The sequence below is a fragment of the Strigops habroptila genome, chromosome 10 (assembly GCF_004027225.2).
Source record: "Strigops habroptila isolate Jane chromosome 10, bStrHab1.2.pri, whole genome shotgun sequence".
NCBI classification, from domain to species: Eukaryota; Metazoa; Chordata; class Aves; order Psittaciformes; family Psittacidae; genus Strigops; species Strigops habroptila.
Genome location: NC_046359.1, coordinates 959,956 through 981,756, shown reverse-complemented (window position 1 = coordinate 981,756; position 21,801 = coordinate 959,956). Strand labels below are relative to the sequence as shown.

At 41.8% G+C, this 21,801-nt stretch overlaps 2 protein-coding genes across 2 annotated transcripts; both read right to left on the bottom strand.

The window, feature by feature from the left end:
- Positions 1-77: 77 nt before the first annotated feature.
- Positions 78-11,165, bottom strand: ZC2HC1B (zinc finger C2HC-type containing 1B). Its single transcript, XM_030499923.1, has 9 exons — positions 11,121-11,165; positions 10,408-10,489; positions 8,982-9,046; positions 6,818-6,937; positions 5,711-5,849; positions 3,572-3,693; positions 2,754-2,856; positions 1,799-1,877; positions 78-231 (listed from the first exon to the last, which is right to left on the bottom strand). The coding sequence occupies exons 1-9, from the start codon at positions 11,163-11,165 to the stop codon at positions 207-209; spliced, it is 780 nt and encodes a 259-aa protein (XP_030355783.1). The 3' UTR covers positions 78-206.
- On the bottom strand, positions 10,794-20,364 carry LTV1 (LTV1 ribosome biogenesis factor). The gene is made up of 11 exons (XM_030499835.1): positions 20,224-20,364; positions 18,889-19,020; positions 18,204-18,392; positions 17,165-17,252; positions 16,100-16,220; positions 15,004-15,253; positions 14,387-14,514; positions 13,279-13,418; positions 13,008-13,060; positions 12,067-12,267; positions 10,794-11,474 (listed from the first exon to the last, which is right to left on the bottom strand). Exons 1-11 carry the CDS (start codon positions 20,224-20,226, stop codon positions 11,361-11,363), a joined length of 1,419 nt encoding a protein of 472 aa, XP_030355695.1. The 5' UTR covers positions 20,227-20,364; the 3' UTR covers positions 10,794-11,360.
- Between the last annotated feature and the right edge of the window lie 1,437 nt (positions 20,365-21,801).

Genomic DNA, 21,801 nt, shown 5'->3' with positions numbered 1-21,801 from the left:
ACAGCTTTAAAAAGGACAGCACAATAAGCTTTGTGCCTGGAGGGAGGGAAAGAGGGAAAAAAGACAGTGAACTTCAGTTTGCTGATTTTATTTAATGTGGTAGCTGTAGCACTTTAGGTGGAAGAGGTGCTGGAAGATTGAGTTGCTTAAGGTCTTCTATAATGCATCAGAAGAAAACCTTAACACATCCTTGCTGACCAGCCGCTCTATCTTCTGTTGCGCGTTTGCAGTCTGAAAGCAGCAACAAGCCATATACTTGTTATTTATATAGAAACTGCTGTTATATTTTACTCCATGTTATCTGAGAAGATTAAACCTCAATCCCTGGGAAGGTGATGGAGCAGCTCATCCTGGAAGCCATTTCCAGGCACATTAAGGATGAGAACATTTATTTGCACCACTCGAAGCCAGTTTCTCTGCTTTCTCAGCTAAAAAGCACGCTTGGGTAGCACTGAAACTGATCTCTCACTAGCCCAGAGTGCTCTGTGAAGCACCTGGCAAAGCTCAAGTTTTACAGAAGATGCAATTGTCAACAGCACAGCACCTACAAGCCCACACAGGCCAGTTGCTTCCAGTTTCCAGGGACATAAAGAACTCTATCCTATATTTCAGATGCTAGTGTGGGTGTCTGTGCTGGGGACCTGCTGGAAGCACCAGCTGTCCTAAGCCTCTAAACTGGCTGCAACTACAATCCCAGCAATACCTGGACTTGCCAGCGTCCATAGGGAAAGAGGTGTCTCCTCCCCAAGCCTGTCAAGCCCCAGGTTGCAGAGTTCAGTGGCTAAATCTTGATAGTGGTGTAGTATCAATAAATCCCTATTGGTCTGCAAGACCTTGCATGATAACCATAAAAGTTACTACACTCTTAACACAGTCACAGGTAACCAGGGGAGTGGAGAGCACCAGATGAGACCGCTTGGTACTGTCAATAGCTGGCAAAGTCTGGACTGAATGCTCCCATGCCCACTGCAGTCCTCCCCACAGCCACTGACCATCTGCAATCAAGGGCAGCAAAACTCCACATAAAAGGACCCTGCAAAGACTTTGAATATGAGTCTCTGCAGCAGACCGTGCACGTTACTATTCATCCCAATCTCTAAGCACTTCTATAAGCTCATCTCCCAGGCTCAAGATGTGTTGCCAGCTACAGGGAATGTCTTGGCTACATTCCCTGCCAGGATCTCGTATTCTGCAGTCATATGCATCTCACAGGGGTGCAAGATGCTGATCATACGAGCACAACAGCACCACAACCCCATTATGCAAGGGCTGGGAGCCTTTCCTGCTGTATGGACATGGCTCTGCATGGCCCAAGGTGGGAAAACTACTTTGACCTCAAGGTCTGAAGAGGAGAAGCACCAAAAATCATGGTCTGGGAAAGTAAACATTATAGAGAAGAAAGAACCTCCACACCATCATCCTGACATATTGCAATGGATGCTGGCATCTTCCTCACTTGAACAACGGAAGCACATCATGACACCATGAGACCTGCTAGAGAGGTTTGCACTACCAAGCAGCAAATTCTCTCAAGATGCACGTTACAGCAGAACGGTCACCGCCTGCTTGAGGTGGAGCTGCTCCAAACCAGAGACTGTGTAACAACAAAAGAATATTCTCAGCAGCCTATGCTGGGGACATGAGGAGCTCTGTAAGTTTCCAGTGCAGTTGATTGCTTCAATTAATACAAAGAAGTTCATACTGCAAACTCTGCAACAAGATATCATATATACACAAAAGCACAAAAGGTCCTTTTACGTTATAATGTTGAAATGATAAAAAAAAAATAATTTCTTACCCAAATGCTCCTGAAGATTTTTGTCCAGTCGATGCACCCAAAGATTTTCTGGGTTTCTGCAGTATTCCTGAAGAGGTCTCTGCAGATCATTGTTAAAATAAAACATTATAACCCACATAAATTCAACGTAAAACCCAGAAACATAGGGATCAAAGATATTGATACAAAGAGCAGTACGTGTTATCATTCATAGGTTATACTGCAAATAACCATTAAAATGACTTTGTAAAACATCTTCTAAACATAGACTGAGTACAGGTCATGATTATCAGTAGCAACGGGTGCTATCAAACACATTATATAGTATCCTGCTTAGAGGGAACCGTTTTAGGGACGTAGCAATATTAATTTTAAGGCTGAATCAACAACGGGAAATTCATATGGAACAAACAACATAAAAGCTTGATGCTTCATCTAAATGGACTTAGGAAAATATAAAGAAGATGGAATTCAGCTTAAAATTGAAGATTAAGGGTTATGGAGTCCTTTATGGGACAAGAAACCTCACACCCTGACCGCATATTTTAGATCTATGTAGATAATTCTGTTTGAGGACCTCTAACTGAAAAGGCTAAGAAGTGCCTCCTGAGTACCCACATGCAAACCTGGTTTTGCACTCAGCAGAATAGGTGAGGATAATGACTGGGCAAGCCATTTAACATCAACAACATCCACTCGGAAATTTCTGACCCTTCTCATTTCTGACAAGTGTTATACAGAAATGAGTTGAAGATTTCATGTCAAGGCCTGGGCTTGAGGAAAAAATCCCCAAACAAACCAACCTCAAATAAACAAAACCAAAACCAAAACCAACCAACAAACCAAAGAAAAAAATTTTTTTTATTCTATCAGAAAAGTGGATTCCAAAGCCCAGGATATGCTCAAAAAATGCCAACCCCCACCTCAAATACATCAGAGTTTCTTATGAGAAAAACTTAGATATTGCTAAATGAACTATCTGTCCTAGGTTCATCTGTACTGGCACCTTCTTGTGCTCTCCTCTGAAGCGGTAACGCAGCAGTTGTTGGAGGTTTTCTCTGAGTCACTGGTTGCTTGCCCTGGTAAAGGAAGATCCACAACCCACATTTAACTCCAGCGAGAGCCTGGTGAAAACTCTTAAACCGCTGCTGAAGCAGTGTTAGGAAGCAATAGGGAGAAAGGTGCACACCCTCCCACTTGGAAGCTTTTTTCCTGCCCAAAATAGGTAAAAGAGTAATAAGATTTTCAACCATTTTAAAGAGAATCAGTACTCTCCTAAAAGAACTGTTTACATTAATTTGGGGGGGGGTTTTGTATAAAATAGGAGCTCACTTCAAGAGACTGCTGATGAGCTCCACTTTTCTGTTCCTCAAAGGGCTTAGCCCTCTGGCCTTGCGTCTAGGCACCAGGGAATAAATCAGCTACACATCTGCAGGGAACAGCAAACCTGCCAACAGCAGGGAGACCTAATGAACAGGAAGAGCTTTCTCTATGTATTGCAAAAGCTGACAGGTTTCTACTTCCCTACAGCTGTTACCCTGGAATCCATTCACAGAAGAGTCTGAAGACCAACTTTCTCATACTATTGTATTCTGCCACTTTTTATATAACTGGAGACAAGGAGCTCCAGTTTTGGGGAACCCGTAGCTGATATTCAGCATTTATCTTGTCTTCAGAGTTTACCAACTTCCCTGTGACCTGACGTTTTATATTAATATAGGTCTTTACTCACCCTAAGCTACAGTTTGGCAGATCTGCCTCCAGGACAAGGCAAGTGTGACTGTGTTTGCTTACCACAGGTCTGGCGGCCTTTGCAGCAAAGGCACGGCGGATGGCTTGTTCTTCACAGAACTTTATGTGCCTCTCTGCTGCAGTTTCATTAAATCTTCGTGAGCAGTGTGGACACTGAATATAATCTGGCCATAAGAAAGGAACAACTTCTGTCAGTTTATAGGCTACAGAAGAATTGCCTTGCTTTAAAGGAGCGCTCAAGATGCAGTTCAAAACCTGGCTCCGCCAGCAGGTGACCCTGGTGAGTTCCCATCAGCTCCCAAAGTACAAACTTAGGAGAACAACAAAAACCTCTTCTTGAAAAGCACTTGAGATCCTAAAATACACGCTTACGGTATTCACCCAGTAAACAGTATTTGCTTTCAGAAATAAATCCCTGGGGATTGATAAAAGCAAATTTTATTATCTTTGTCCTATTCCTACCCCCAATCTCACAATTAACAAGTCTGCAGAAAAAGCATTATTTGAAAGTTCCTAGATTAGTTAAAACCAATGATTTTAAGACTACTTTTTGAGATTGGTCATTAAGATTGCTATTTGACAAAACACTGCTGAAGAAGTTGTACCCCACCAGCTGAGCATACCCAAGAGCCAGGTTTCTGGGCGTGGAGCGACACTGTGAAGAACACACAGCAGTGCTTCCTAGAGTCGGTTTTGATAGTGTTACATCCTGATTCTGCTAAAAGCTGTTCAGTGACATTTATCACCGGTGCAGTCCTACTTGTTTCAAAGAACAGTCAGTGTCTGGGGTCAGTGTAGCCACACTCAGCCCTTGCACCCCCCTCGCCATTCTCAGACTCCTCCTCCCCGACCAACACAAAACAGCCCAAGTGTCCTTATCTCAGTATTACACACACAGTACCTTTACAAACCGCTTCTCTCAGTAACTGCCCAGAAAAGGTGGCTCAAGCAGCCACCAAAAGCCAGCTCCAGACCAGCAGCATGGGCAAAATGGTTCTGAATGCAGGGGAGGGGAGGATGAGACAGGGCAGATGCTCTGGGGGGCTGTCAGGGGGACCTGGCACTTTGGGGAGAACTGGGAGCTTTGGACTCTATTTGGAGGAGGAGTAGAAGGAAGGGGAATATCTGTCTCTCCTCCCCACAGTCCATGGGCTTTCTCTCCAGTCCTGTAGTACAGGCTATACAATCCTGTAGTACAGGATACGCATCCTCAGTAGGCCCCTCAGCAATGTGTCTTTCCTAAAAAGCAGCTCTCCAGTTCCTTTCTCCACAGCCGCCACTGCTCTTGCACAACTCGGTTTCCTCCAAGAGGGAGACGGAAAGGGAGGGGTCTGCTCTTGGAGTCAGGCAACAAATGACAAGAGTTGTTAAAGAATTCAGCAGTGGAAGTTCAGAGAGGAGCTTGACCCCAATCAAGGAAGGAAGATGTGTCCAGCTGCTTATACTGCATTGCTGTAATCTAGAAGAGGAGAAAGCCTGGAATCACAGCAGCTGGTTTTGCTATCAGTCAATAATTCCTCTCTGGAAGTAAGCCCAGAGAGCCCCCCTTCCCCTCCTGCCCTCCACCTTCCTATTGCAGGCAGGACTCCATTAGGACCCTTTCCAAGACTGCTCCCACATTTCATAAATCACATATCATGAAAAATATGGGCTGTATGTGCCTCTTTTTGGATCCATAACTTCTACCATGGTGAGCTCTGTGCAGAGACCACACCTGGTATTACGAGTAAACCAGGCCTGTCTTTTCCTAAATGACCTCCCTGTCTGCACAGCTGGGTGGGTAAGGGGACAGTGGAAGAGCCACCACACGGGAGTGGGGAAGCCCATGGGCACTACAGTTGCTTTGAATGGTGCAGGGATGTTTTTCACCATGGTACTGCCTGTGCCAGAACATAGGCATCCTGAATCTCCTCCCAAAGCACTGTCTAATATCAGACCCCAGACTTGCTGCCTTTAAACTTAAAAGGTAGTTTTCTCTTCCTCCACGCCACCTCTGCATTGCACTCCTACTCAATTTAAGCCAAGAAATACAGCTGAAATTTAGAGAATATGGATGAAACCAATGTTCACATCGTGCTGTGCCAGGAGGTGCAAGACTGAAGCCCAGCAGTGGATAATAAGCAGTCACTGCTTCACCAATGATCAGTACAGAATGGTAATAAGATAAAGAAGATCACAAACCTGGGTTGATGCTTGATGGGGGAGGAGGTGGAAGAGGGCGGCCCTCCTTCAGAGCTTTTGTGGCCTGCTTGGCTGATCGAATAGCATTAATAAAATCCTCATGGTGCTGCCTCCAGTTAGATTTCTTCTCTGGCTGTTTCTATAACGGAAGTAAAGGAAGGCACGAACTATATTTCTCCCTTGCAAATGACAAGAGAAAAATCATAGGGTGAGGGTTCTTCCTTTGTGAGGGAAAGGAGAAATATTACAGAAAAAGGAAACTTGCATTTAAAAAGCTGATTTAGCCCTTTGCTGGCTATTGACAGCACCAGAAGATGGATAAAAGAACAATGCACTAAAACAAAACACTGGGGTTGTGGCAGACAAAAACGTGCTTTAGAGGGAACAGAAGAGACACTATCACCCACACCTTCCCTTCTCCTCTGCTTGACAGATTATTCTTCTTGCTTTAAACTTCTGTGTGCTTCTGTTTCTTTCATAACTGATTTTAAAGGACATTTTACGTCAGTCTGCATGGATACCAAATCAGCAGCAATTTGGCTTCTCTGGGTAAAATTACACACATGCGTGTCCATGTGCATTTCCTTCCTCCCCAGCAATGCACGAAAAGAACCTTGTTCCAGCTTAAGACTTTTGCCCTCCAGCTTTGTAAAAAAGTTAAATTTAAGTACATTTTTAAACCCTTGAGTTCAATAGCAATGAATCTCCACAGCTCCATCTGCAGAGGATTTGGGGCTACTGGCAGCTCTCAGGTACAACCTGGGGCATTAATGCACCAACCATATTGGATCACACTCTATTTCAGATTTAAGTGAAGAAGAAGCTGACAGAGACTCACATAGTCTTTAAAATACATGCATGAGCATTTCCTGGAAGAGCAGAGACACTTATGTGCCCAGGGTAGTCATGACACCTACTGGTTTGGCTTCTGCACAGAGAAATCTTCTCAAACACTAGCAGCACAGGGAGGGGAGGAAATAATTTGGCACCAAGTCAAGCACATATGTGAGACTCATCCACAACATCCAGGCTTTGTCCTCGGAGGAAACAATAGCATTACTGAATGAAAATATGGAGGTAACGCACAAGCTTCAATTTCAACTATACCTTTTGTGGGTGCTGCTTCCTAACGGTCATGATTTCTGTTCCCTGTAGTCTCTGTTGCATAGAGCTGAAGGGCTTGCGCTTCTTGTTGAAGACTTTCCTGCATATTGGATCATGTCTCAGCTGGGATGCAAAGAAAAAAAGTCATTTATAGGTTGAAGTCATGCTTTGTTAGTGATGCTTCCTCACTCAGGCTTTAAAATCACTGCTCTTCAGAAGCAGGGAGCTGAAGCAGTAGTTATTTCAGGTTGTTTAACTCCTGAAGGAGTTCAGCAAAACTTTGAAAAGCTGTACAAGTACAGCTGCAGTTCCATACAAATAAGAAATAGAAGCCATTTCCAGTTTGTTCTGCTCAGGGACATGCTGAAGGCCAGCAGAAATAATGACTTGCAGAGAAGAACAGACTGGGTCTGTGAACATGAACAGTCCCGTTGGGCTCCCTCCTCTCCCCACCACACTTGGTTTTCTTTCCTTCTTGGTTAAAAGGGAAAACAGGCTGATCCTGTTCAAGGGGCCTACATTTACATTATTAGTTCTTTGAGTTTAGGTAAGTATTCCAGACGAGAGGCTCCCCTGACAAACAGCAGCTCTGTCCATTCCATCACCACCACCAAAACAGCGACAGCCCCGGGCTGCAAGGGAGCAGCTGTTTACCAGCACACATAACCCAACAGCTCAGGAGAACTAGGGGTAACACCTGCAGCTGAAAGCACAGGGGGATGTTAGGTAGATAGGTACCCGGTGCTGAATCTGTGGAAGAGCCACGCCTCACAGCAATTGAGGTTTTAAGGTTCAGAAGTGTCTCAGATTTTAGCATCAACCTCCCTCTTCTGCAACAGGATGGGCAATCGCCTTTGTGAGGAACACAGTGAAAGTGAGGACCAAACTACCTCCTCTCTTTGTACTGTGGATCATACCTATTTGAGCCCATCTGCAGCTGCTAAATTAAAGACCCCTTTCTTATCTTCCTTTGCTTACTCCCCCTTTCCAGTTCTCAGTTAGTCTTCTGAGTAACTGAGAAGAAGAGTTAAGCAGCTGCCTGCATTTTGGTTACAGCTCAGCTGGGCCAAAAAGCACCTCATTTTACTACAACACACATTTCTAAATTCACATTTCCCTTTGAACCTTTCTACTCGTGTGCTTCAGGTCCTTATCTTCTGATTCTAGATATTTTTGATGGCAAGCCTGAGAAGAGGATTCCTCTGCAGGACCAAGAGGGCAGCAGATACCTGCCGAGCAGATGCCCAGGACCATGCCAGTCCTGCATCATCAGAGCACAGAGAGGCATTACAGGACTCGTATCTCATCCTAGTCACAGTGACAAGAAACTTCCCGTCTTCCTCAAAACATAAAGAGCTGTCTTTTTAAATGATTTTGTTAGATTAAACCATCATGTTCTTTACGTGTCTGATTGGAGATAGCAAACACAGAACCACTAACGCAGGGTAGCTCCACCTTTGTCTCAGCGCTCATAGTCGCTCAGTTTCCAGTGTACTTTTCTTGTCTGTTTTTTGGGTTTTCACTAAATCTGTTTTTAGTTCTATCACGCGGCTGATCTGATCTACCACAGAGCCACAGGACCAGTAACGCAAACTGAGGAGGGGAGGGGTGTATGCAGAGCCCCCCCTTGCAGAAAAGCCCCATGGTTGGGTTGCGCCAGGCAAACTGTGCAGCCGTCCATTTAGTTTGTAATCCAGGGATGAGGGAGGTCAGGGGGAATCTTTTCATTCACTTCAGCAGGCTTTGGAACAGAGCCTGGTGCCCAAATTGTGCTGTCAAAGGGACTACTTATCAGATGGTTTATTAGTCTGTTTTTCCCAGGAAGCCTGAAATAACAAATTCTGCCCAGAAACCTGGAAACCAAAGGAAGCTTCAGGTTAGTAATTTATGTCTCACCAAGAGATAATGTAATTTTAAAAACAATATATAGTAATCACCTGGTTTTGGACAAGCAGGTAAATTAAGATTTGTGCACATTCATTAATTCTCTAATCAAGCTCACTTATTAGTTCATTTAATCATTTATTAGATCATTTGCTCTTTCAACATGTGTTTAACCCATTTCTTTACTAGCAGCCACCTCCTCCTTCCCCAGGGCTCATCGCCCTTCAGCTAAACTCATTAACATTCCCCATTAACATTCCCATTAAAAAAAAAAAAATTTTACCAGAACATCTTGTGCAAAATATCTTCCACAGGTTCTACAAGGAGCCAGATCTTGACTTTGGGCAACTGTGTGAAATGCAAACCAGGCAAGAGTCTCAGTCACACAGTACAAGGCAGCTTCGCTAGAGCAGAGTCAGTATTCGGACTGAGCCCTTGCTGCAAGTGTTTCATTGTCAGAAAGGGACATCTGCTGTCATCTGCCAGGGCTCCCTTTCACAGAGCGACCTGATTTACCTTGTTCCTAGGATGCATGAGCTTGCCTACTATAATGGACAGCTTTTTGTTTTCCACATGACTGCTCTGGTGTGTCCTTTCACAATGACATCATGGTTGGATGAGATGATGGAAGAGTACTCTAGTTCATCGCCGCATAAATTCAGGGAGCAGGGCTGCTGGGAAGCTAGAGCAGGTGACTTGCACCTGTATTTATCCCATTTCATTTGTAAGTCATCAGGAGCCAGCAATGGCTTGGGGTAAACTCTCTATTGCAGAAAGCTTCAGGTGTCACGTTAAGTGTGACACAATCCTCATTCTTAAGACAGAACGTTTCCATGATGTGCCAGACAGCATTCCAAGATTATCTTACTCTGTAGATGTCAAACTTGTGGGGATTTTTTTTTTTTTTTTAAATCAGTAATATTTTTTGGGGGGGGGTGGGGTGGGGAAAGAGGTTTTTAAGTTATATGGAAAGTAGATTTAAAGCCTTTCTGACTCAAATCGCAGATCAAACATTCTCATTTCAGAGCAGGCACATTACTTAACAAAACCAGCTTTTAGGAAAACTTGAATAATAACTAAGATCCCTTTTCACGAGACTTTCAACCTACAGAGGGAAAGACTTCACATGTAAGTGTTCCTTACCTGCTCTTGCTGAAACAAAAGAAACCTTGTCTTGCTGAGCAGATATTTGACTGCTTTTGTTTCTTTTTCCTTCAAATTTTACCATATTCCAAGGCACAGAGTTAAGGTTACTAGTGTTTCACTGATGACAAGCGTAGAGAAACAAAGCAACTCTATAACCTGTTTTACTCTCACTCTGTTTAAGTTAAAAGTGGTTCCACTTTCGCTCCCCAGCAACATCTTTGTGTGTGTCTCTGCATAGTCTGGAATATAATCTTCCTTTCAAGCGTCTTCCTCTGCCTCCCCCATCTCTTTCATTTTGTTCTCATCCCCCCAAGGTTTTGACTGATACAGCTTATTCTTTTGTTTTAAAAAAGGAATTTAGGCACAAGCACAGTTAGCAGTGAATGAGCAATGAGAAGTCAGCGAAAAGGACAATTCACCACAGATTAGTTACTTTAGTACAACTGCAGATGAGTTAAGGACTAGTAAAGAACATGTACACTGTCTTTAATAAAAGATTCTCCTTTTCAGTAAGTCACAGAACCACACGCCACCTAGAACACTGAGCAGCATCTGCTACTCACTTGTTCCATTTCCATTTAACTCCTTACCTGGTATCTGACTCATCTCAATAGAATTGTTTCTCAGATGTCCTGTTCTGTGTTGCTGTCAGGAGCCATGAGTACTAGCTGGTGTCTTCTTTACTCAAGAGCTTGCTATTCCAAGTTACCACGTGTCAGCACTTACGTAATTAACAATTATGACACAGGCAGACCCTGTTTAAGCCTGTGAAGCACATGAAAACTAGCGCAGGTATCGGCTAATGAAACTATGAAACTTGTTCTAATCTTACAGATGATTTTTAGTTATTTGGTTAACACAGTCTCTTCAGCAATTTTAGAAAATGGAGGCTTAATCTAGATGTGAAAACTCTATTGACACTTCAGTTTCCTGAGCAGTGATCACGAGATTTTAGATTTAAATGCCTGTTTATTCCCTTCTCTAAAACCATGTTACTTTATCAATATATTATAAAAGCCTTCTTCCAATAAAAACAAGCACTTTGAACTGTTTCTGTACATTAAAAGGCCTCATCAGTCCTTCTGCTGCATTTAACATGAGTATAAAGAAGAAACATGGATATATTGCTTTGTAAACTGAGATAATTTAATAGAAGAATCTAATCAGATAAATCAGTAAGTTTCTGCTGATTTGTTGAATACATATGCAAATATGTATATAAAACTTTGTCCAGTGATAGTTTGTAAGAAAAATATATTTTTTATAATTTTAATACCTTTCTACTGTAATGAAACTCTGCAAAAGTTGCCAGGTCACTCATGACAGAACAGACATCACTAATACATTGTTTTATGTATAACTGCATTTCAGAAAAAATGACAAGGTACTGGTTCTTGTTACAGTAGTATCTGAATAACCCTCTTGAAGCATGACTGGCAAAGCTATGAGTCAGCAGTTCCCTTCTCAATACAAATGAAAACTTGAGGTTGTTTCCACAGAAAGTTCCTCAGTTTCATCAAGCCAGCTTCAGTCCTTGAACATTCTGTTTCAGATTGAGCAACTCTTTCTCTTGCCTCGTCTTCTCCAATTTGAAGGCCAGCTTGTTGGCTTTCTTTTCCATCCTGCGTTCCTGTGCATACCAGTAATTACAGATTTAGAAAATAGGCATGACATGCAAAAAGAAATCATTCTAATTAACAGTTCTAGATCATGAAAACAGCAGCAATTTGGACAATAATATTATTTATGGCACTAATTATTAGCAGACAAAATAATATGTGAACCACAACAATTACCATCTTTAATTAGATAAAGCTTCTGATATGCTGGCAATTTCTGCTCCTAAATGAAACAACTAGTATCTCATTGTGGCCAATTAGATTTCACACATTTCTTTCAGAGACTTTTTACTTTGTGTGATCTGAAACATCACAACTGTTTCCTTTGCCTCCCTAGACAATGAAATATGAGGGCTCCTTCCAAAGTTCTTGTGGCCACAATTACATACATAACAGTCCCAAAATTTCCACATCAGAAATTAGGATGACAAAATTATGATGTTAACTTTTTTCCCAGCACTTTTTTTTAAAGAAGCAATAATTAGTCTTTTGAGACCATTACTTTCCAGACACAAGAACAGGTGAGCTTTAAAAAAAGTTTGAGAGACAGAATTCAGATAATATAACATATTCTTGCAGGATCTCGTTTAAAAGGCGGCGTACCTTTCGCTCCTCTTTTATTGCCTGTTTCCTAGCTCTGCGATCCTCTTTGCTCTCGTCTTTGGAACGTGGCTGTGTTGATGCTCTTGGCAGGTCGCTGCCATTAATCATCTGCATGCGTTCAATCTGCTTAGCAGTAAGACTCTTCTGAGGCAAGATATGTAGAGGAATTCCAGTCTTCTGGGAAATTTTTATTGGTTTGGGCTAAAACAGAAGTACATTATGTATTAATGGTCCCTAGCCCTCCCTGCAAGAAGTGCACATCACGCTGCTTTATCAGTATAAAAAGATTAGATTCAGATGTAACAGTAATAAACACGGAAGTTTCCTCACACTATTTTCTTCCCCCAGAAAAATGCACGTTAATCCCAAAGTAAGAAATCAGTGAACAGAATCTGGCCACCCAGAACAAGAAAAAAAAAAAAAAAAATTCTCCTTTTATTTAAATATTACTAAAAGGCACTTAACATTCCTTTATAAACTTCCACAAAAAAGGTTTCCTTTCACAATTTGAAAGATCAAGCTGTGCTCTAATGATGGGGAATGTCTAGAAGACCAAAGAACTAGAAGAAATTGTTTCAAACTGTAGAAGGGAAATAAAAGCCTGTTTTCAAGAAAAAAAACCCAAAACCAAGTGTGTGACTGTGAGGCATAGATTACACAAAAGTGTATCACAGATAACAAGAAAGTAAATTCCATATCTCTACATTTCTGCCTTGCTATTACAGAGGTTTTGAACTTCAGCTGTTTTCATTTTACTAATAGAAAGAAATATCCAAACCCTTCTTCACTGCAGAAGTAATACCAGAGGTTAACACCCTCCCCAAACCTCTTTTCTACACCCTCCTTCTTTTTAAAACAGATATCCATTGAGAAAACAATCATTTTGGTCTCAAATTTTTGCGAGGCCAGGGTATTACTTAGAATAAGTTTAATGATTTTACCTTTGATGGCTCCTTAATAAGGGTTGGGTGATTATATAAGTTTGAATATGTACCTAGGTCACAAAGAGAAAAAAAAAAACACAGTAGTGAAGGCTTGCAAATAGACATTAGGTAGATTTATTATGAATGCTATTACTAGAATTCATTACTAGACTACTTGGTCTTTGAAAGTTCACAAGCATTAACCGTTTTATCTAAAGCACTGTTCTGAGGTCACCTATCATTTACTCTGAAATCCTAGGAAGACACAAGCAAACTCCAAAATACTTACTCAAAATGGATTCGCAATCCCATTTTTCTTTTGGCTCCTCAACAACTACAGTTACTATCTCTTCCTTTTCTTCCTCACTTTCTTCATTCACAGGAGAGTCTAAATCTTCACAAGGTTCAAGAGTATCCAACTTCACGCAACTTTAAAGAAGTCCAAAGAACAAAAAAATATGGTTTAGCTTCTCTTGACAATGTGTAACTATGTAAGCCTAACTATGTAAGCCTAGTATCCCCTCAGTAAAACCCCAAACTAAAGCAAGCTATTCCCAGTGGCATTTGCAGCAAAATTAAGTTTCCTCAAGTAAATATCCACAAAATAAACTATAACACTAGGACAAGAGATGTAGTCAACAAAAGTATTTTGGCATTTTGCATGTGGTACATAATATTTGTGACTGGAGGGCAGGAAGAGAAGAGGATATACTTTTTAGTCTGTAAGCAAGGCAGCTCTGGAGGAGATTATGTACTCTGCTACTAACCAGTCATCTTTCACTACAATGGACACACTACTGTATTTTTCAATCAGGAAACACAAGACTAATGTGAGCACATTTAGTCCTTTAACTTTGGGATATTATCACCTGCTTTAAGACAAAGTGAATATAATATGGAAATGCAGTCTTACATGGTCGTGGGGCTGCTTTATAAGCACTGATTTTTGCAGTGCTACAACAGCGATAATAGTCACTTGTGAGTTTATTATCATGTAACTAGGTATACAGTGGAATCAGCTGCACACCAGTCGGACAGAATATACTTTGCTAGAACAGCAAAAAACAAAGGTAAAGGTGTAGGGAGAAAAGTAAGTTACACTAAAAAGGGAAAGGAAGAATGTCTCTAAATGCTACTTGCGCTATCCTCAATACAATTACACAAAAGGAACATAGTCTCACATAAACCATCAAAATGCCTCCAATTAATTTTATCATCTCATAAGCTAAGACTGACATTCAGTGACAAAAAAAAATGGATAATATTAATACATAGCTGCTTTTACTGTGGGATGTAATCTTTGAGTACAAGAACTGAAAACAGCATACCCAAAGTTTCGATACAATCACAGGATTATGCAACTACTTATGTGAAGCAGTACTTCTGGCGATACATACTTTTTTGCTTTCTCTTTGTAGTAATCATTCAGGACTTCCTGCAACCGAGCATTGTCTGTGTTAATATAGCCTTCTAACTCCACATTATCCAAGGCTCCAATTTCATCTTCATCAAATTGTTCAAAAAACTAAAATAAAGAAGTGAATATCTGTACTTAGATCACATTTGTTGTGCAACTTCTTGATAGCCTAAAGAAGACCTACACATTCCCTTCTATTTGCTCCTTTTCCCCCCTCCCATCTCATTTGCTGAACAACTGCCAAACACATCTGCAGTAGGATTTCTTCCTTACTGTCAGTATTCTTCTGGCACAGGAGTCACATAGCTATCTTTTAATAATATATAAATGTGATACATTATTTCAATCTGCATATTAAAAAACCTGTCACTGCTCACGACAAAAGTTACATCGTATTTCCACTGCTCTGACATCATTTCATGAAGGTATACTTGGCACAGAGGAGAGAAAAGATGAAAGAAGTGAGTCTTTTCCACGCATTTGCACAGGCACAGAGGACACCAACTTGTGTGCATTTTGATTGAGAGATGAAATCAAAAGACAAAAGAAGCATTTAACACCATTATGTTTAACAGATACTTTCCTCAGCTGCCTCACCTTCTCGAATCTGTCATCCAACAGGGTTAACTGTTCATTCCTTCTCATTACTGAAGACGTCATAGAATACTCTGTGAAACGACTCCTGGTTTCTTCTTGCATAAAAAGAAATTCTTTCATCTGTCCATTAATCCCATCATCTGATAAAGGCCCTTCTGAATCATAGTCTTTATCATTACTGCAACTATCCTTTTCATCACTATCATCCTCCACATCTTCCCACTCATCTTCATCCTCAGCATCTGATCCCCTGAACATATAGAAGTATAGAACAGTTTTAGAGTAATACATGACCTTTCCTTAGCTCTGACCAGTGTTGGGTTATCTGAAACAATTTGGCAATAATAGATTTAAATCTTGAGAGGGAAAGATAAAAAAAAAATTATGATGTTCAAGCCAGTAAAACGAGTTTAGCAGTAACTGCGTTGCCAAAGTCAGCAACACTAATTTTGTCTGAAAGCTAAAACATTTCCGTAACTTCTGGATTACACATCTGTGTGCTTAGAGTGAGGTTATATTACATTCAGCTATATGTGTCACAGTAGAAAAATACTGGCTGCATTCCTGAATATTAAAACTACCAAAATCCCTTACTGTTCATAAAATGATGAGAATGATACCAAAAGAAATAATATGTAGTGGGGTATCACATGAAGCATTTGTAAAGGTTCTGGAAACACTCATTAACCTTCATCAATATTATTACTGATGTATTTGTCAGCACTGTCCCTGCCCACAGCAGGGGGGTTGGAACTGTATGATCTTTAAGGTTCCTTCTGACCTAAACCATTCTATGATCCTATTTTAAATGTTTTACAAAGTTCAAGAATTCTATTATTCCACACATTGCATGTATGGAATATATATAATCCATGAGCTCAAAGTAACAAATGAAACCTATCTCTCAGATAACATGTGAAAATTTGATTTTGTAAGCTACCACCCACATAAGACAAGGTAATACTTTTTTCCTTTAACTAACTTAAGCATTCTATTTGAAACCTGAAACCATTCTTGCTTCCTACAAGAACATAAAATAACAAACAGCATCATTCCTATTTACGTATGACAGACAGTTCTATAAGGCCTTATCTACCCCTTCTGTGGGTCATTTGCTTGTAGAACAAAATCATCTTCCAGGATATTTTCTGGATTTTCAAAGTCAAAATCATCATCAAGAGCTGCAACAATATCAGGGTCAAAATCTAGCCGTGGTCCTAGAAAGTTAAAAAACAAACAAACCACCACATAAATATGTAAGTTTCTCTGACATTACAAAGCTACTTTCCCAGGTAAGAATCAATCCAGCTAGACTGTTAATTTGCACTAAGGAAAGATTCAACTTAAGTATCACAAAATCCCTCAATGATTTTGTAGATCTGATACAAGCTAGGGCAACTCACCAGCCTCTTGTCAATTTTCCTCATCCAGAAATCAAAGTTCTCCAGAGGTCTTACGCTTCCATAAATGTATTCTAATACATTTTACTTAGAATATTATAGAAGCAAAAATGTCCAAGTTAAAGTACTACACAATCAACTGCAAACCTAGCTCCCAGCCCCTAAAATTCCCTACATTTCAAAAGGTCAGAAAGTTTTTCTCTAATGCAACTAACAGCAATGTCTTCAGCATCCTTGTGTCGGGACAGAAATCTACCACAATTACTTCCTGTTACAAAGAATTAAGACAGCTGTACACCAAATGTTCAGTGCAAACACAGATACGTAACAAAAACGTACTTACAGCCTGTAACACTGAAATGATTCTAATGAAGGAAAGAAAACACCACTCAGCATATGAAAAGAAGAAAATTTTTGAGAGTGAAAATCCAGTTCCAGCCTTGGATTCAAAGAGATGAAGTAACAAATCAATAGTCTGAGCAAGAGTTTTCCCCTGTTATTATTTTGTATTTGCTACACAATAGTAAGAGCTCATGCATTCCGCACCCCCAACATCTCCAGCAAAGCTAAAAAGCTTTTATTAGTGAATCGCAGACAGAGGTCTCAAACTGAAACACAGGTCTCTAACAGATCATTATTTACGTCTGTTATCGAGCCTGTTCTAAACCAGAACTAACACGACACTGTAATTGAAGCCATCATTAGCATCTAGTACCTAGATGGCAATTCAAGTTACAGAAAGGTAAAAGATTTAAAGATACCTGAAACAGGAGCAGCTTTATTTAACAAGCCCACGTCTTCTTCAAACTCTGTGGCAAATACTGAGGAAGGTAACTTAATAGATGGAGCCTTAGAAAAAGAAACAAAACCCAGTATTACAATATACTTGTTCTCAGTTTCTCATTTGAGTTCACATCAATGAAAATGTGCAGATAATCCTGTGACCAAAAGAAACTCTGTGAGCGTTACGTAAATATTAAGACAAGCACTATTTTATTGGTGGCAAATTTTCAAAGTTATGCAATGAAAGCCAGGTAAAGCGTTGGCAGCATTCATTCTCATGTCAATATTCTCCAGGTAGAGACACAGTATTTTTTTCATCTCTCAACCTTTTTAGAGAATGGTTGTACAGCACATGGAATTTGTAAAATGTTTTGTTTTGGAGAACACTAACACGTATTTGAAATTACCCCTTTATTGAAAGGCTTTATAGAATCATAGAATAGTTAGGGTTGGAAAGGACCTTAAGATCATCTAGTTCCAACCCCCCCCTGCCATGGGCAGGGATGCTTCACACTAGACCCTGTTGCCCAAGGCTCTGTCCAACCTGGCCTTGAACACTGCCAGGGATGGAGCATTTACCACGTCCTGGGACAACCTGTTCCAGTGCCTCACCACCCTCACAGTAAAAAACTTCTTCCTTCTATCTAACCTGAACTTCCTCTGTTAAAGTTAAACCCATTACCCCTTGTACTGTCACTACAGTCCCTGATGAAGAGTCACCAGGAATTGAAAAGTTTGTTTTTATTCCCTGCAGGAAAACACATGACTTGTTCAAACAAATACCTTTGTAAGCCATCTCTTTCAAGGAAAGCTTGGCATGGGTACAGTGTTTTAACACTGTGCTAGCAAAAACTTTGGCTTGTCAACTTTTGTTCTTACTTGTAGGAAAGTCTTACTGCGGGTCAAAAGGATCCTTATATATAGAGATCACAGTCACTATATGAATATGGTTAATGTGTCTACATGCTAAACTCCAACAAACAGCCTAACATTATTATCAGCAAAAACACTGCTTACTGGAACTCGCTGAATTTCATCTTCTATGCGCCCCTCATTTGTGACAACAATTCTGCTTTGCTGCCCAGGCACAGAAGGGACAAGCTCGGAGGGACCAGAGGCTTCTTTTAGATGCTGAAGATAGTCATAGTCATCATCAAAGAATACTCCGTACTTCCGCTGCTCTTCCCTCCTTCGCTCCTCATGCCCCTTGGAAGCGTAAAAAGAAACACGTGGAGTTACTCAAGTCCATTTAAAACTTACTAGCAAAAAGAAAAGCAAGTCATCTATTGAGAATAACTGAATTCTAAAGTCCTGCAGTCCTCTCTCCACTCATTACCCTAACTCACAGCCTATTAAAACATTGTCACCGACTGGTTCAGTGTTCAGGTGCTGTGTGAGCAGGGCCTCAAACAACTTTTTCCACAAGCAGCATAACTACCAAACCCTGTTTCTTCAGGGTGGGTCAGGCAATTTTTTTTGTTGGTTTTTTATACACTTATATCTCCAATGCCAGTTAAGGTCACCCATCAGGTCGTAACTCAAAACTATCAAATTCCCAACAACATCCTCTTCCTTTTAATAAGCTGGACTAAAAACTACCTTCTCTCAGACTACATTTTGAATTGTACAATTTCATACCCACTTTTCTCTCCTGCAGCACTTCTTATCTGAATGAACCTCGGTATTAAAGGTGAGTATTTACTTTCTGTGTAGGCAGCAGAACTCTCTGGGGTGCAGTATCATCAGCAGCAAGTGGATCCCTCTGACTTCTGTGCACTAAGTGAAACGTTACTGCTTTCTTCTTCTCTATGAAGGGTTTCTTCTTCTTGTGAGGCTGCAAAAGGACATTTGGTTAATCATTATGAAAAATTAAATACAACTAAAAAGGATTATTTTATTTTTATTTTTTTTTTTTGCCTGGAGCATGCTACTGTATTCCTTTTAAGGCAACGTCTTAGCAACATATTAAGAGACAAAAAGCAAAAAGAGACTAGTGGTAGCTTAACTCTTCTCACCACCTTCACAACAGCCATTTCATATATTCTAATAGTATATTCAGCTGCAAAACAGCAATACATCTGTACAATAAATATTTAGCTGTAGCATATACACCTTAATATATAATCCTAGAAAGAAATTTTTATGTAAGTACTTTCTAAACACTGGGTCAAATCTGAAACAAACTTCAATCAAGCAACATAGGAACCTGACATTAGGAAACTCATGTAGACACATCTAGTTTCTTGAAAATTGTTTAGATAGCTGTTCCTACACCGCTAATTCACTAACAACCATGAAGGCTGCACCACTACATGGACATAGCTCTAACATCAAAAATGTATCTACATTATGGATCAAAACAAATCTCAAGTGTTCTAACCGGGTGAAAGCCTGTTTTACAAGTTAGCACATCTGACTTGGGGAAACACTTTAATCAAAGTGTCTAGCTTTACTTACATACCAAAACATGTTAACAGATACACACATCTTGCAAACTACTCTATGGATCTAGCCATCCTCTTTACCTGGTAACATTAACAACACGACACACTATGTCATATCAAAGCTCAGAGTGTACCAACTGCCGTCATACGTTTTGAATTAACCCCCCCCAAACTGCGCTTTAAAGTCTTACGCTCGAAGCAACCACAAAAGCAAACACAGTACGTTTTTGGAAGCATAGCACTTGCTGCCCTTGCAAACCTGCCGACGGCTGATGGCACAAGGAAAAGCGCCTGTGACACAGGGCACCTCACCCCCGCCACGGTGCCTTACACCTGCCGCCGGGTCGGCTGTAGGTGAAGCAGGCCGCCCCTTCCCCTCCCGCTCCCCGCCGAGAGCCCGGGCCGCCGGGGCGGACCGCAGGGCCCAGGGAAAGCTCCCGGAGAGCCCAGCAAGCAAAGCGGCCGACGGGCCGCTACCCCCCTCCACATCGCGCTACGGGAACGGCCCGAGTTCAACCCAAACGCTGGGGGAGAAGGGACGGGCAGGACAGCGAGCCGCTCCCGGCCGCTTCGTCGCCTGTCCTCGCCCTCACCATGGCGACAGGGCAGGCCGGGCAGCCCGCGCTGCCCAGCGGCGAGAGGAACCGCGGCCCCCCGGCACCCCCAGTCCGGCTCGCTCCCACGCGGGCCGGCCGTCAGCACCGCCGAGCTGCGGCCTCCATCTTGGGATAAACCAGTGACCAACGAGGGGGGGAAGGTGATAGGCTGCCAGGCCGAAGAGAGTCTTTTGTTACCCAGTAACAAAACAACGAGAGTTTCCTCAGACTCAAATAGTATTTTAATAAAAGAGAGGCTCCGTGAACGCAAGCAGGGTACTTCCTACCTCCCTCTAGAGGCATATTTTCCCATTTATTCCCCCCCCCGAACTAGTGGAGAATGGTTCCGCTCTCCAGCCGGCCTTAATGGCAGCACGCTTCGCAGCGGGCCGAAGGGCAATGTGCGTGCGCAGGGGCCGAGCTGTCGCCAGCTGGGCGGGGCGGGTTCCCCTCAGCCGCCGGTGCCTGTCCCCGGCTCGGCGGCTCCCCATGCTCCCGCAGGGAGCGTGGCTCTCTGAAGCGAAGCCGTTCCCAGGCCCCACACAAGCGGAAAGCTCCAGCGCGACCTCCAAGCGAGGGAGGTGGGAAAGTTGTGTGACAGACGTCCGTCATGTCGCTCCACCAAGTGCTCAGGCGCGGCTATAAAACACAATAAACTTCTATAGAGAAACCGTGTGAGGCGGGAGGCACAGCACAGCAGTACTCGCCTCTTCTGCTGCCTGGGCCACAGGGCACGCACCTTCGGAGTCTGGCTCTGCACAAGCTCATATTCAGGCTGAACTTGAAAGCTTATGTGTAAATAATACGTATTCACATTAACAGTGTTTTGCCGTGTATGAATTCCTATTTCTTGTGCTATGACACTGTAGCTGTATAAATTACATGGATGCCATGCAGCATGCCCGTGCACAAACACACAGGTGCACATGTATGCACTCCTTGCAAAGAAAAAGAAAAGCATGCTTGGTATTTTAGGAATAGGACGTAAAACTGTTTTGTTACATTTCAAAAAGCAAGTGTAAAACACAGGGGAGCAGTTTCTTCCATGTGCATATAGGCAATCTGTAACAACTATGGAAAGGCTGTTACTGAAAATTAGGGAAGAATTATCCCCATCTGATGTGTGTATATGTAAACAGCTATATGTATATGTCTATGTATAGGTATACCATAAAATACTAGCTTTAATCATATTTCAGTGGATTTCATTGTTTTTCAGTAGATGTCACTAAAGCTCCGAAAGAGCCCAGATTTTCAGTCTTCTGGCTGAAACCTTAAATCTTTACAATCAAGTTTCATCACATCACTCTCCTATACTCAGAGGATTCAAATTATCCCTGTGTAGATTTGTATAAAGGCTAGACCGTTCTTTCCTCTTACTTCCTAACAGTACAAGGTGAGGTCCTGTTGCTGTCCTCCACTTGAAGGTTGTAGTACACACCTCGTGGTACAGGTTACCAACCCTTTCACTGCATGCTGTGAATGGGTCTTTCAGGACTGCACCTGACAGGAGCAGCAGTGACAGGTGGAATAGCAGCGTTAGATTCCACAAAGTAGTTAAGAGCAGAATCACCC